The sequence below is a fragment of the Xiphophorus couchianus genome, chromosome 22, assembly GCF_001444195.1.
Source record: "Xiphophorus couchianus chromosome 22, X_couchianus-1.0, whole genome shotgun sequence".
Taxonomy (NCBI): domain Eukaryota; kingdom Metazoa; phylum Chordata; class Actinopteri; order Cyprinodontiformes; family Poeciliidae; genus Xiphophorus; species Xiphophorus couchianus.
The window spans coordinates 22,595,001-22,608,480 of NC_040249.1; the positions used below are offsets into that span (position 1 = coordinate 22,595,001).

The following is a 13,480-nucleotide window of genomic DNA, read 5'->3' on the forward strand; positions in this document are numbered from 1 at the left end:
ATTAAAAATATTTATATTTCTTGCACAGTTTTGGCTTAATTAGTTCTCTCAGTGTGTTATTTTAGCAAACAGCAGGATTTAGAGTCTGATTACTCCGGTTGTTAAATTAGTTGACAATTATTTCAATAAATTAATTAATTGTCTAGTAAACAAGTCTTCACACAATCTCTGCAAACATTTTGAACTGCTGCCATAAAAACCAAAGTTTTATTTTATTCTAAAATAAAAAACACTTTGGTTTTATTTTACTTTTATATATATATATATATATATATAAATAAAAATAAAGTATTTTATGTAAAGGTTATATAAAAAATGCTTATTTGAAAATGAAAAAAGAAATTTTAATTTTATTTTTAAAATATAATACTTTATTTTTAAATAATTATATTTAAATGAATATTTAAAAGTACAATAAAAAATGATAAAATATTGTATTTTAAAATATTTATCTAAAAATACAACATTTTATTTTTTAAATTAAATTTAAAACTAAAGTATTTTATTTTTTACAAATTAAATACAATTTTAGATTTTATTTTACAAATATTTTTAGTATTTTTAAATAAAATAAAAGTTTTTTTTTTAAATAAAATATTTTGTATTATAAGGTAAACTCACAGAGCCCCTCCTCCGTCAGGTCGACGTTGATGATGAAGAACATGAATCCTTTGGCTCCTTCCTTCTGCCCTCCAACCAGCGTGTTCACCCAGCCTGGACAGGAACAGGAAATGCGTTTCATTCGAGTCAAACAGGAAACTCATTCACCGTCCTTCTGTTTGGGGACGAACCAAAGATTTATTCTGGATTTAAACTTGGTTCTGTGTCGGCTGAACGTCTGGGCTCCTGCTTTTGATTTCACTTTCTACATAAAGATATTAGCCAAACCATCCAACACTTAAACCTATCAGATTGCACCGAGAGTTTTATCACTTTTAGTTTTATTTATTGACACAGAGAAGCAGCAGCTTTGAATTCGTCTCTCCAACCATCCTGCAGGTAAGAAACTGAAGATTTTAATCAGTTTAATGTGTTTAAACTGAATCAGGATGAAAGAGGAAAGTTGCTGTTTATAAAGATGATCTGCATTCATTTAGATTTTATGGTTGTAGGAATATATTTAAAAGTGAAATCAGTGTCTTGTTGAGTCCAACACAACTTCAGATTACATTATTTGGTAGTTACTCAGTGTTTGAGCTGCAGAAACAGAGGAAGAGGAGAAGAGAGAGAACGGATTTGATGGTAATAAGAAAACTACAGGTGACTGAAGTGACAAATAGATTTTCAAAGTTTTAATTATTAAATATATGAATGAGAGCAACTTTGATGGAATTTAAAGTTTATGTCAGGAGTGAAAGATAGCAAAAGAAAGAGCAAAAAGATTAAAAGAGGAAAAAAAATTAAAAGAGCAAAAAAGATTGAAAAATTGAAAGAGCAAAAAGGAAGGAGTAAAAAGAATAATAAAGGAAGGAAAGAGTAAAAAGAAAGAATGAAAGGAAAAGGAGTAAAAAAATGTTTTCAAACTTCATCTCAGACTAATGATGATAAATAAATGAGAACTAGTTCATCTAGAAGCTGTGAACAAAGAACTTTTAAGAAGTGAACTATGAACATGATTCAGTTAATCTGAACCTGACTGACTTGAGTCGATAACTACTTCCTGTTTGGGATGAACTAGAAACAAACCCTGTCAGAGGTTTTAACTTCTCAGCTTCCTTCATTAAAAACTGGAAAATAATTCAGATTTTTCCATCTGCTGTTCCCAGATGTACTTTCTGGTGCCCAAAAATCAAATTAACATCTGAATAGGATTGCATAGAAGTGCTAACTTAAATCTAAAACTTTAACAGAAGATAAAATTTGACGCAGTACCTTTAGTCTTGAGCTCGGATAACAAACTGCCGGGTCCTTCGTGGCCGATCAGGTGTCCCAGATAATGGCCTGGGTTCGACTTGTAGTACTTCTGCAGGTCTGGGATGGGGAAGGTCACATACAGGTTCCTAATGTCTTTGATGGGAACCACTTTGTAGAATTGCTTTAACACAAAAAACCAGGGGAAAAGGGAAGATTAGTTTAACAGTTTTAAATTTGCAGGAAATATTCTAAAAGATGTAATGACCCACTTTAAGGTGCTCTTCCTGAAACGGATGCTCAGGGAATTCTGGAACCGGAACGTTCTTGTTTTCCACTTCTCCAAACAGGTTTTCCATCATGGTGGTTAATTCATCAAGAGACTCTGGAAAGATCAAAACACATGTAAAATAATTATTATTTCAACAGACTTTATTCTTGTCTTATTTGCTTTATAAACTACAATTGTCAATCTACTGTAAAAGACAAATAAAATCAAAGTATCAAAAGTAAATATCATGACTTTATTCTCGTAGAATCGGAACTTTATTCTTTTATTTTTTTTCTTAGCATGGCCCTAAAACTTATCCTAACGGACATTTCTCACTGTCTGCTTTGCTTTTTGTGTCACCCAAATAAATGTTAATGCCAGACGAATTGAACCTGAGTAAATACGGAGCTCAGCCTTCGGTTGATTTTATCTATTAGGAGGAGAAACAACGATTCAAACCAACCTGGCAACCTGTGAAAAGTATTTACCCCAAATAACTGGTTGTTCCACCAACCGCCCTATTCTACAAATATTTGAAGAATTTCTGGACCTAAATTGAAATTTCAGTCCAGACTTTGACTAGGCTATTAAAAAACTAATTTAGTTTAGCTTTTTTGAGCCATCTTTTTGTAGGTAATTTAATTGATGTAAAGTCAATGTGCACTTTGCCTCTGCTGGACATTTTTCCTCCTTCAGGATTTTCTGGAACAGCAGCATTCACGGTTTCATCTGTCAAGAAAATCCGAGCTCATCCCACTTCCCCATGCTGGAGATTTTAGTTTAACAGTAATAATAAATAAAGTTATCTTTAAAATGAATCACTCAAGTGACATCAGGGCCCAACAGTAGACTTAAGTGTCAATAAAGTTAGTTTAACAGTAATAATAAATAAAGTTATCTTTAAAATGAATCACTCAAGTGATATCAAGGCCCAACAGTAGACTTAAGTGTCAATAAAATAAATCTAGTTGTGTGTGTTGTTTTTGTCTCATGCAAACTTTGCTTTAATTCAACTTTTTTCTATCTAATCATAAGAAATCATAGTCAGTCAGAGAGATTCATGAAACAGGAAAAGCAGGTTTCCTGGAAAAAGAGGAAGTTTCCAGCCTGCAGATTTATAAAAATAGCTGAGACTATTCCTTAGTTTAAAGCATGAAAGTTTTAAAGAATGAAATCTAAACATTATTAGTAATTGGATAAGATTCAAAGTAAAATACTTATATGAATATTGGTTTACTTGTAATAATATTTACACTTATATTTGTGGGAACACTTATAAGAAAAACAAGTAACTGTAACTTTAGTAGTAAATAATTAGAATCATGTATTATTCTTGGTTTCTTTTCAGAAAAACATCTGTAATAACTCACATTAAGATCATAATAAGAGTAACTAATAAGTTATGGTTATAAAATTATAAATGAATGATAGATCAGAGAAGCTAAAGAAAATAAATGTGATATAAATGTGATTTTGACATTAAACTTGAAATGGTGTAAAAGGTTGTAAAACTGCAATTAAACATCACTGATATGTTGGAGGTAGATGGTAGGTGAAAGGTGACAGGAAGGGAAAAAGGGGAACTAACAGGAGAGCAGAGATGATCAGCACCTTATATGGAAACAGGAGGTTGAGCAGCCCTGAGACATTGGCACAGACATCATGACATGATGTCTCTTAAGACAGTGACGGATATGAGATCATCTGTCTAAGCAGACAGATAAACCCTATATAAGGTGGGTGCAAAAGAGGAACCGTTCGTTGGATCCTCCGGGCAGCTTCGAGCCAAGATCGAGATGGACAAAGAACTCTGCAGCTGAAGAAGAGCCGGGGCCACGGAGCCGGAGACTGTCCTGCGCTCATGGAGACCAACCCGTCTGGCCCACAATCTGTGGCTTCGAATCGCACTTCTCTCATCGGCTGGGTTCTGACCCCAAAGACAAAGATGAAGACAAAGACAAGGAAGAAGAACTGGTGCCTTTTTTCCTGCCAGCACCAAGTCCTGTGTGACCTCAGCATCCATGCGGAGAAGAAGCTCATCGGACCTGCGGAGATCCTGGCCTTCGCCGATCAACATCTTCCTCCTGCTGCAGCACCTTCTTCATCATCAAGCCAGGTCTGGGGTTCGAAACACCAAACTCCGTCCGTTTCTCTCAAAGGTTCCCTTTTTTAGTTCTCAGTATCAGCAGTAGGGAAAGATAGACTAGATGATTGATTTTACTTATTTGATTATTTCTGCTACTGAATTAAGCTGTACTGACCCTTGCAAAAATGCCTTACTAATAAAATATTTAGCATAAAGAAAATCTAAAAGATGTTGTGGACATTCAGTTAATGAGTCACCTTAAAGTTCTTTGATGGTTGTAAAATAGCTGTGATGTTTGATTCTGGAGAGGAAAAAGTGGAAAATGTTTTTAGGTTGCTGGTAGCCCATATTTAAAACATCATCCTTGGGACTCGCCCGAGTCACTAAAACCTACCTGGTTCAATAACAAATGCAAGTTGCAAAATAGAGAACGAGCGACCGTTAACAGGTGTGCTCTGTGAAACTAGTTGGCTGTAGGCTGCTCAGTCTGGCTAATTCACAGGGGGAAGAAGGGTGGGACACCTGGATGTAGGCCGTCAGATAACCAGGCGAATCGTTTCTCGAAACCAGCTTAAACAGAGTTTACTTCAGTTCTGGACAGGGTAAATCCCAGCAGATTTAGGAAACTCAACGGACCCGTTAGACGGAGAGCTGGTAGCACATCTCCCCTCTCAGAAGAGGAAGTACGAGAGTGAGAGAGTAGAGACAGAAAGGAGGGGGGGGGGTGTTGCGCAACAACACATCACGATGAAGTTTCATCACATATGACAAGGTGAGACAGGCCATTGTGTGGTTTTACCTTGGAAACTGCTCATGTCAGACATTTCCCCCAGTTTCTTCCTTATTGTTCAACCATGAAGGTTTGCAGAGATTTAGATACGTATTTACAGTGAATAGAGTACACGAAAATATTACTGTAGTAAAAGTAACGACATATTTTTACTTAAATAAGAGTAAAATGAGCCATCTAGGGAATTACTTGAGAGTAAAACAAAGTATTTGATAAAAAGTTTACACAAGTACTAACTGATCAAATTATCAATCATTTAATATTTAAAAATTACATCAGACGGACCAAAACATAAAGTTACGTGGGAATTTTGGTATTTTAAGAATGAAAATGACAATAATTCATATAAGTAACAAAAAGAAAATGTTTCTTTCAATAAAAAACTTTATGAAACTTTTAGAAAAACTGCAGGTGTGTGTCTGTGTCTGGAGAATTTTTGGTTAAAACATGTTTGTTTTTCATCCGGTGGGTTGAAAGTACAGAAATTTCACTCAAGTAAAAGTAGAAATACTTCATAATAAAAATACTCAAGTAAAAAGTACAGCATAGTAAAAACACTCCTAAAAATAATTCTTTTCCAAAAAGTTACTCATGTAAATGTAATTGTAACCCTTTTAAGACCGATATCTGTGAATGTCTTCCTGTTTCTGAATTGCTTTTTGCCATAACTCCAGGTTGTATTAGATAACTCTTAATCCCCTTCAAATAAATCATTTTAGAAAATATTTTTATGCTTCTTTATGGGAGAAAATCCTTTTTATTGTATTATAGAATAGCACGCACAATACTTATCAACTCAGACTGGATTAAATGGCTGAATCCATTCGTTTTATTGAATGGGTTGAATAAAATTATTCCCTGGTTAGTCCTTACCTCTTCCCAACACGCAGAGTCCCATCAGATTAGCAGAATAATATGTAGAGTGAAACTTGAGCAGTTCCTGACGAATATCGACCCCTTCTTTAGAGGGTCTGGTTTCAAGTGTTAGTTTGTTGCCTGCAAAACAATAAAAACACCACAAGAATAAATTAATCTCAACTAAAGATTAAAAAAAATCCAGTATCTAATTATCTTTACCACTAAATGATATATTGCAACTTTGTGATGATATTTAACTACGATTGTACCCCCAGCTGCTCTTTATGCTAGCTGTTTCCATTACAAATGTGTGCAAAACTTTGTTGGTATTCCGCTAAAAATTAAAAACATAATTCCGCAATTACCGTTTCCATTAAAAAGGAAACAATTAAAAATCACACGTAAATAAGTTTGTTCACACAATAAAAAAAAAAACATGCCGTGCTCACCTAAAATTGTAATAGAATATGTTTCTTTTTTTCTTATATAAAGTAATATGCAACAAAAGGAAAATAAAAATCATAGGTTAAAAAAAAAAAAATTATATGCCGTTACCCTCCAACCACTTCCTGTCGTCTTCATCATTTCTGCCAGTAGTAACATCTGGTTATTGATCATGTGACTCGTGATGCAAAAAAAAAAAAGAGTTTCCATTGCTGTTAAATATACTAATTTTAATATAGCTAAAGAACCACCTCATCCTAGTGCAAAAACTATTTATCAAAAACAAACCTTTTTCCTAAATTGCCGTGTTTCCATTAAGTTTATTTATTTTCAGAATTCCAATTTGCACAGTTTTAAGAGTTTCACTTTTCAAACTAATAAAATAACTTCTATAGAGCTGGACGCATCGTATTTTAATTTATCATAAATGTAATGGTGACAAAACAAATCCAAATGGATAATCTACTGATATTTAAATGAGTTCAGGAAGGGCTTGGTGCGGCTTTCTACCTGTTCCAAATTTACTGAATGGGTGGTTTGGGTTTCCGGTAGCTTTCTCCAGCTGAAACAGCCTCCAGGCGTCATTCATCAGGTTCTTCTCGTGTTCGGCGTCGACGGCATTCACTTCCCGGTCCTTACAGCTCTCATCGAACAAAGGGCACAGGAAGAACTGGGCAAACCTGAAAAAATCATTCACTATTCAGACCGAGCATAAAGCAGCAGATCCTGCTTTCCATTTTCCACATTGTTAAGAGTTTGTAAACAAAGCAGTGGAGATACATAGCAGCATCATTAGTGTGTAAAGCAGAGCCATCTGCATTTAAACAAAGTGATAATAAATCATTTCCATGAAGACAAGCTCAGAGCAACTGCCATGCAAATGAGGAAACAGAAAATACAACAGGTGATCCTCTTCACTCAGACAGGATTATTCTACTGTGTTCACAACCAAAACAGTTTTAAAGTGTACTTATCTAAAAATGGTTCACCACTACTGCAGTCTTGAAGGCCTATAAGGCCGTCATAGGAAGAAAAGGAGTACATTTCCACCAAAAAGTCAGAAATTTTTTTATACGAAACAAATGCATTTCTGAGAATGAGTAGTTGAAAATTTGCTAGAAAAAAAATCTGAAATTTTGAGATTTATGTCAGAAATATGTGGGAAAAAAACACCTTTTTTGGAGTTTCAAGAGATGAAAAAATATTTTTTTCTAGAAAATTTCTGAATTTTTCACAAATTAATTCTGAGATTAATCTCAGAAATTTTTGAAAAAATAAGTAAAAATGACTCAGAAATTTCTGACTTTCAAAAGTCAAACATTTTCAATTATTCAAACTCAGTTTTCTTGTTTTATCTAGAAACTTCTGAGATCAATTAAAATTTTTTGAGTTTTTTCAAGCTGATTTTCAACTTTTCAAACTCAGAAATTTTCTTGTTTTTTCTGGAAAATTTCATAGATTGTTTTACTCCTTTTTTTCTTTTTTATCCACAATGGCCCTAAAATGCTGTCAGAGATTTGAAGTAATCTTTGAACTTTAAAAGTATATTTCCTTCTGATTAATCTGCTGATTAATGTTCTGAATAATCTGTGAGAGTTACGGATTAAGGTCATGGAAAGCCTCAGAGAAACACAGCTTGTTGGTAATTGGAAAGCATAAAAATACAAAACTTTACGTTAAGTATAAAGATCTAAACTTTTAATAAAATTTAGACTAAAGCACTTTTTTCCTTGTACATGTTTTTGTCATTTTCCAGCAAGAAAGGAAGGACATAAACTTCTCTTGATCAGATGAAAAACACTGAGATCAAACTTTCCCAGAATGCACTGGGATTCCATCTCATGAGATGAAAAGTGAAACACTTGATATCAATACCGACACTTTTGCAAACAGATACCATCATCATCATGATGCGTCAAAACTCCATACAGCACAAAAAACCCTGGTAAACAATACTGCTGAACACGGATGCTAACCGGCTGCTGAACACGGATGCTAACCGGCTGCTGAACACGGATGCTAACCGGCTGCTGAACACGGATGCTAACCGGCTGGTGAACATGGATGCTAACCGGCTGCTGAACATGGATGCTAACCGGCTGATCAGAGCAAACAGGGCAGCTACCTGTCTAACGCTCCTTGCAAATGCTCATGGGAAACGTCGAAGTAATAGTTGGTGTGCTCGCCGCTGGTGAAGGCGTTGGAGCTTCCTGCGTGCTCGCTGAGGAACTGGCTGTATTCGTTCTCCTTGGGGTATTTTTCTGTTCCCAGAAACAGCATGTGCTCACAGAAATGGGCCAGGCCTGAGATGTTCTCTGGGTCAGACAGGGAACCTGGGAAAGAACCACAAACAATTATTAATTCACCAAATTAATCAGGACATTGGATTATGAACACTGCAAAACACTGAATATTACCGAGTATTTTTGGTCTAGCTTCTAGTGCGACGATCTTAGTAAACCTCAAGTAAGACAAACTAACTTAGAAATAACTTTTCATTAAGATAAAGAAACTTGTGCAAGTAAATAATTCCTTAATATGGGTGAAAAAGTTTGAGTTCCACTGGCAGACTATTTCAGTTATTTCACAATTGTTACCTAGCAACGCCAGCCAAGCCCAGCCCGTTACCTGGCAACCGAGTTCTAGTTCCACTGGCAAATTATTTCACTTATAACAAGACATTTTTCCTATGTTATAAATCATAATGTTGTGAATTACTGACTTAAAACAGTAATTAGTAAAAGCAAATTTTTGTGCTGGAAGGTTAGTTTAGTTAGTTTTGTCTTATTTCAAGTGAACTAAGATATTTGCACTAGAAACTAGACCAAAAATACGTGGTAAGAATTTGTGTTTTTGCAATGACTATCAATATATTGGCTCAAAACAACAACATTATTAATTATTACAATAATTTCTAGGACAATTTATCATCCAGTAATATGTGCCATCATAACAGACCTAAACTTATAACACAAGATTTTCCCACATGTTATAAGTAAAGTAATCTGCCAACACTGCTAGTAATTTTTCATCTATATTAATACATTATGGAGTTAAAACAAGCCCTATGTCTGGCTGAAAAGTTACATGCAAGTTTGTTTTTCTTATTTCAAGTGTACTAAGATATTTGCACCAGAAACTAGAGCAAAAATACTTGGTAAGATGTTGTGTTTTTGCAGTGAAGAAGCGGGAAGAGTGAAGACTTTACCTATGTGCACATCCAGTGCGGCTGATGATTTGTCGGTCGTCGGGTCGCTGATGAGCATCGCTTTGAGTCCGTTTTTGAACTCCAGGCCCCGGTAGTCCCTTCTGTCTTCAGGAGACCGAATTATATCGGTGACCACCCTCCTCACAGCCGGTTCCGTCATTCTGAGAGGTAAGGATGACACCAGCCTGCAGGGAAGAGAGACAAATAAAAATGTGGCATGGGGTCGCTCAACACGTGGCCCATGCGCCATTTGTGGCCATTGGAATGATGTCGTGTGGCCCCCTGACTGCAGTTCAAGAATTCTCTGTATTTGGTCTTACAGTGGGAACTTACTTCTTTAGCACGAGAATTTCAATTTCAAACTTTCTTTTGTTTGTTTCTTTTTTTTTTTTTTTTAGCAAACTTTCCGGCCTGAATTTTGCTCCATACATACTGTTTTTCTGACTTCAAAAGCAAAAGAATTTTGTCATCAATAAATTAAACATGCAATATTTTAATGAAACAAAGCAGAAACTTTTGTCTTAATAAAAGGTTAAGACATAATAAAAGGTTTCCAAACTTTTTGGGTAATTTTTTCAGATTATTTGGTCTAGAAAATCGTTTAGTCTATTCTAAACAACAAAAATGCAATTTTATTCAAAAAAAAAAACAAAAAAACTTTTGTTATTAATAGAATGAATGTGCTCAAGTCTTCTTATTTTAAATAAAAAGTTGCTACATACTTACAGTTACTGTTTATAAAGTTAAAACTAAAAGAAAACATGGCCAGTAAAGGAAAAATTATCTGTGCCCAACACTTTCCAGTAAAAAACGAATGAAATTGTTTACTTATTTAGAGTTACTTTTCAGCCATAATAAATGAAACAATTGTTGACGGTATGATGTATTTTATGCCTTTGTATTTTTGTGTTTTTATGATGTAAAGCACTTTGAAATGTGCCATACAAATAAACTTGATTGCTACATAAATTTGTCTCTGAAAAGAAAACTTGAATATGAAAAGTAGCTTGTAACATTTTTTTCAGCTTCAAAATTTTTGGTTTCAATTATTTTTTCTTTTGAACAATTTTATGGCCACCATTTAGCTCCATAAATATTCCACTGTCCGAGTATTTTCAGCTATGGGATCCTGGTCCTTGATGCAAAAACTTTGGACAGCCCTGATTTAGAGCATGTTTGCATCCATTTTAGTGTGTGAGTGTCCCAAAAATAACCGTACAATCCAGAAACTCTTAACCAGACATTAGATTATAATGAGTTATTATCCTCCCAGTTCAGTTTCAAGTTGTAATAAATCCCAGTGGGCTGAGCTAAGTATAGCAGCAGCTTGAAGGACGCATTTAAGTGGATGTTGGAATCAATAAGTCGGCACCATCGACTCCAAAGACCTTTCTATTGTTACAGTGCAGTGGAGTTACAACAACTCCACTGCACCTTAATCTAAGGTGTAGATTAAGGATTATCTACACCTTAATCGTTTTATTCATTTAAGTGAAACATTGGTGTGGTAATGTGGCCTCGTTTTTCCTTTTGAGTTCAAGTTATGTTTTCTATATTTGTTGCTTAGGATTGTTGTTATGTTTTGAAGTGTTTATTGTTGTGTTGCATGTTTTTGAGGTCACGCGCACCCGGAGACGCCCACTGCATCAGCACAGGTGTTCCGCATTCTGATTAAGCAGCGTGCAGACTGGGACTGGGATAAAATCATCGATGGTGAGACATCTAGAGAGAAGAGGCGGACAGACTTGGGCTGTTTTTTGTGGAGGACGGCACGAGCAGGCTCAGGAACTAGCGACGAGAGGACGGGTTGCCAGGAAGCGCCATCCGTCGGGTTGCTGTTGGAGGCCGCGGGTTACTCGACTGGTCGCCGTTAAGAAGCGTGTGGCCGGCTGGAGGAGCCGTCGGGACCAGGGTGCGGCTGAGGTTCATCAGAGGCTGGAGCTAAGCATCTATTTTATAGACTCGTTTTGACTTGTTTGACAAGGACTGCCTGCGCCTCCTCTTTCTTTTGATTTCCTGTTTTTAAAATAAATTATTGGAACTTTTATTGGTTGTTGGAACTCTGTTCACAATCCCTGCTAGTTCATATTGGGTACTCCACTCGGGTGCCACATTAGCATCAACTGTACAACTGATAAAACCACGTTCGATCTACCTGAAAAACTGTAGCTTTTTCCCTCTTTTTTTAGACAAACCAAATAGTTTGTTTACTTTTTTAAACAAACCAAATATCGTAATAGACATGTGATCAATAACAATAGAAAATATGTCCGATATAATTTTCAATAATTTCACAAAACAGAGATTCAGAACAGCACTGCATTCTGGGGGATGTAGTTTGAGGAACGGCTGCAGCTGCTCAACCTGCACAGTTGGTGGAATCAACTCAATCACACTTTGGTTACCTAGCAACTCACTCATCCTTCGGTTGCCAAGCAACAACCTGTTGAGTTACTTGCCGAGCAGCAGTTTCAGGTTTTGCCACTATGCACCATAATTGCATAAAAATTAAACAGAACTCAAAACGAAACTGGATAACAGAGGAAAGGTCACATTACTAGTTTGGCGATATTCATAATAGAATAGAATATACTTTATTGATCCCCCAGGAGAATTTGCTTATTCATTGATAAACTACTCCATCTAAGAAGTTAAATATTAATAATACAAATAAAATCATAAGAGGTCAAGTTTATAATATTGATAATATTGTAATTTTTAGACCATTTTCAAGTAATATATTGATATTGGCATAATGCAAGTTTGCTCCTTCTCAAAGATTGATAAACTTTAATTGTATAAAGAACACTAAACACTGTTAGTAAAATAAAATGCATAAAAAATGCAACAAATAAATCCTGAAAAAAGCTCCACTTACAACAAAAACTATAAATAATGTGGATTATGACATTTCTGTAAACAAAACTGACCTACCAAAAATGATCAAAATTGAATTTACCGAGCTCATTTTAATTTATCTTGCGATTAATTGCTTATTTCGACAAGTTTACAGTTCAGAAAATTATCTAGTTCTCAAAACATGATGATTCAAAGCTTAAACACCCGATGCAGATGACTGCAGTTCAGTAAAAACCTGTTAATCAACCATCAGTTTAAATCAGGTGTGCTGAAACTGGGAAACGCCTAAAACATACAGGGCAATGTGCGTTGGGAAACATTGATTTAAGGATTACTATAAGGCTTTAACGTACGGATTATTTTTTTAAATACTAACCGCTTGCCATACTTGTCATCCGCTGAACGGGTATAAATATTAACATGTATAGAACTGACATAAAAAATATTAATGTGGTTAAAAACAAACAAATGGAGCAGATTAAAATAGCTAAAAGCAGAGGTTTTGTTTTATTTATTTATATGAAACATAAGGAGAACATGTTTAATCCCTCTGACTCACAATAGGAAGGCTAGCATTAGCTTGTTCTGTTTAGTATATGACAGAAAAGTTACCACGCGCCAAGACACCGCCGACTTCAGCCGCTGGGTTTAGAGGGATTGTTGAATAAATTGGAAAATGTTTCGTATTCAGTCATGTTAGATAATTGTTAAAGCTGCATCTTAATATAGCAACGAGGCTATTAGCCGTTAGCTGAATCACCTAACCAAATTGAGCGACTCAGCCAGCTAACGTTGTTCCGGTAGCCTCACCGTCTTGTCGTGCTTAAGCCGGCGTTACTTTTATTTTTATTTCAAGCCTAAAAAATGAACCGGCGAGTCTTACCTAAAACCTTGGTTAACACAGACGCTGTTTCCTGTTGACTTGAGATATCTGGTGAACTGGGCCGTTCGGTTAATGCACTTAAACATACTTTGCACCCATAGAAAACAAATCATGGGCTTTACAGCGCCATCTTTAAACAGACTCGACTAGTCGAGCGCAGAACTAGCGGATATTTCGTGTCGTAACTCGCTGGTTAAGCGGTAAATTATTTAAATCGTCCACTCGGACAC

General features: G+C 35.5%; 1 protein-coding gene across 2 annotated transcripts in view; it reads right to left on the reverse strand.

Annotated features, from left to right (window-relative positions):
* ide (insulin-degrading enzyme) overlaps positions 1-13,388 on the reverse strand; it is a 35,304-nt gene extending 21,916 nt beyond the window's left edge. For both annotated transcript variants that reach the window (XM_028006412.1, XM_028006411.1), the window contains exons 1-8: positions 13,251-13,388; positions 9,509-9,693; positions 8,426-8,633; positions 6,811-6,980; positions 5,872-5,994; positions 2,124-2,236; positions 1,873-2,035; positions 622-714 (exon numbers count right to left, since the gene is read on the reverse strand). In XM_028006412.1, coding sequence (XP_027862213.1) covers positions 622-714; positions 1,873-2,035; positions 2,124-2,236; positions 5,872-5,994; positions 6,811-6,980; positions 8,426-8,633; positions 9,509-9,693; positions 13,251-13,363 — 1,168 coding nt within the window. In that variant the 5' untranslated portion in view covers positions 13,364-13,388. The remainder of the gene's footprint in view (positions 1-621; positions 715-1,872; positions 2,036-2,123; positions 2,237-5,871; positions 5,995-6,810; positions 6,981-8,425; positions 8,634-9,508; positions 9,694-13,250) is intronic.
* Between the last annotated feature and the right edge of the window lie 92 nt (positions 13,389-13,480).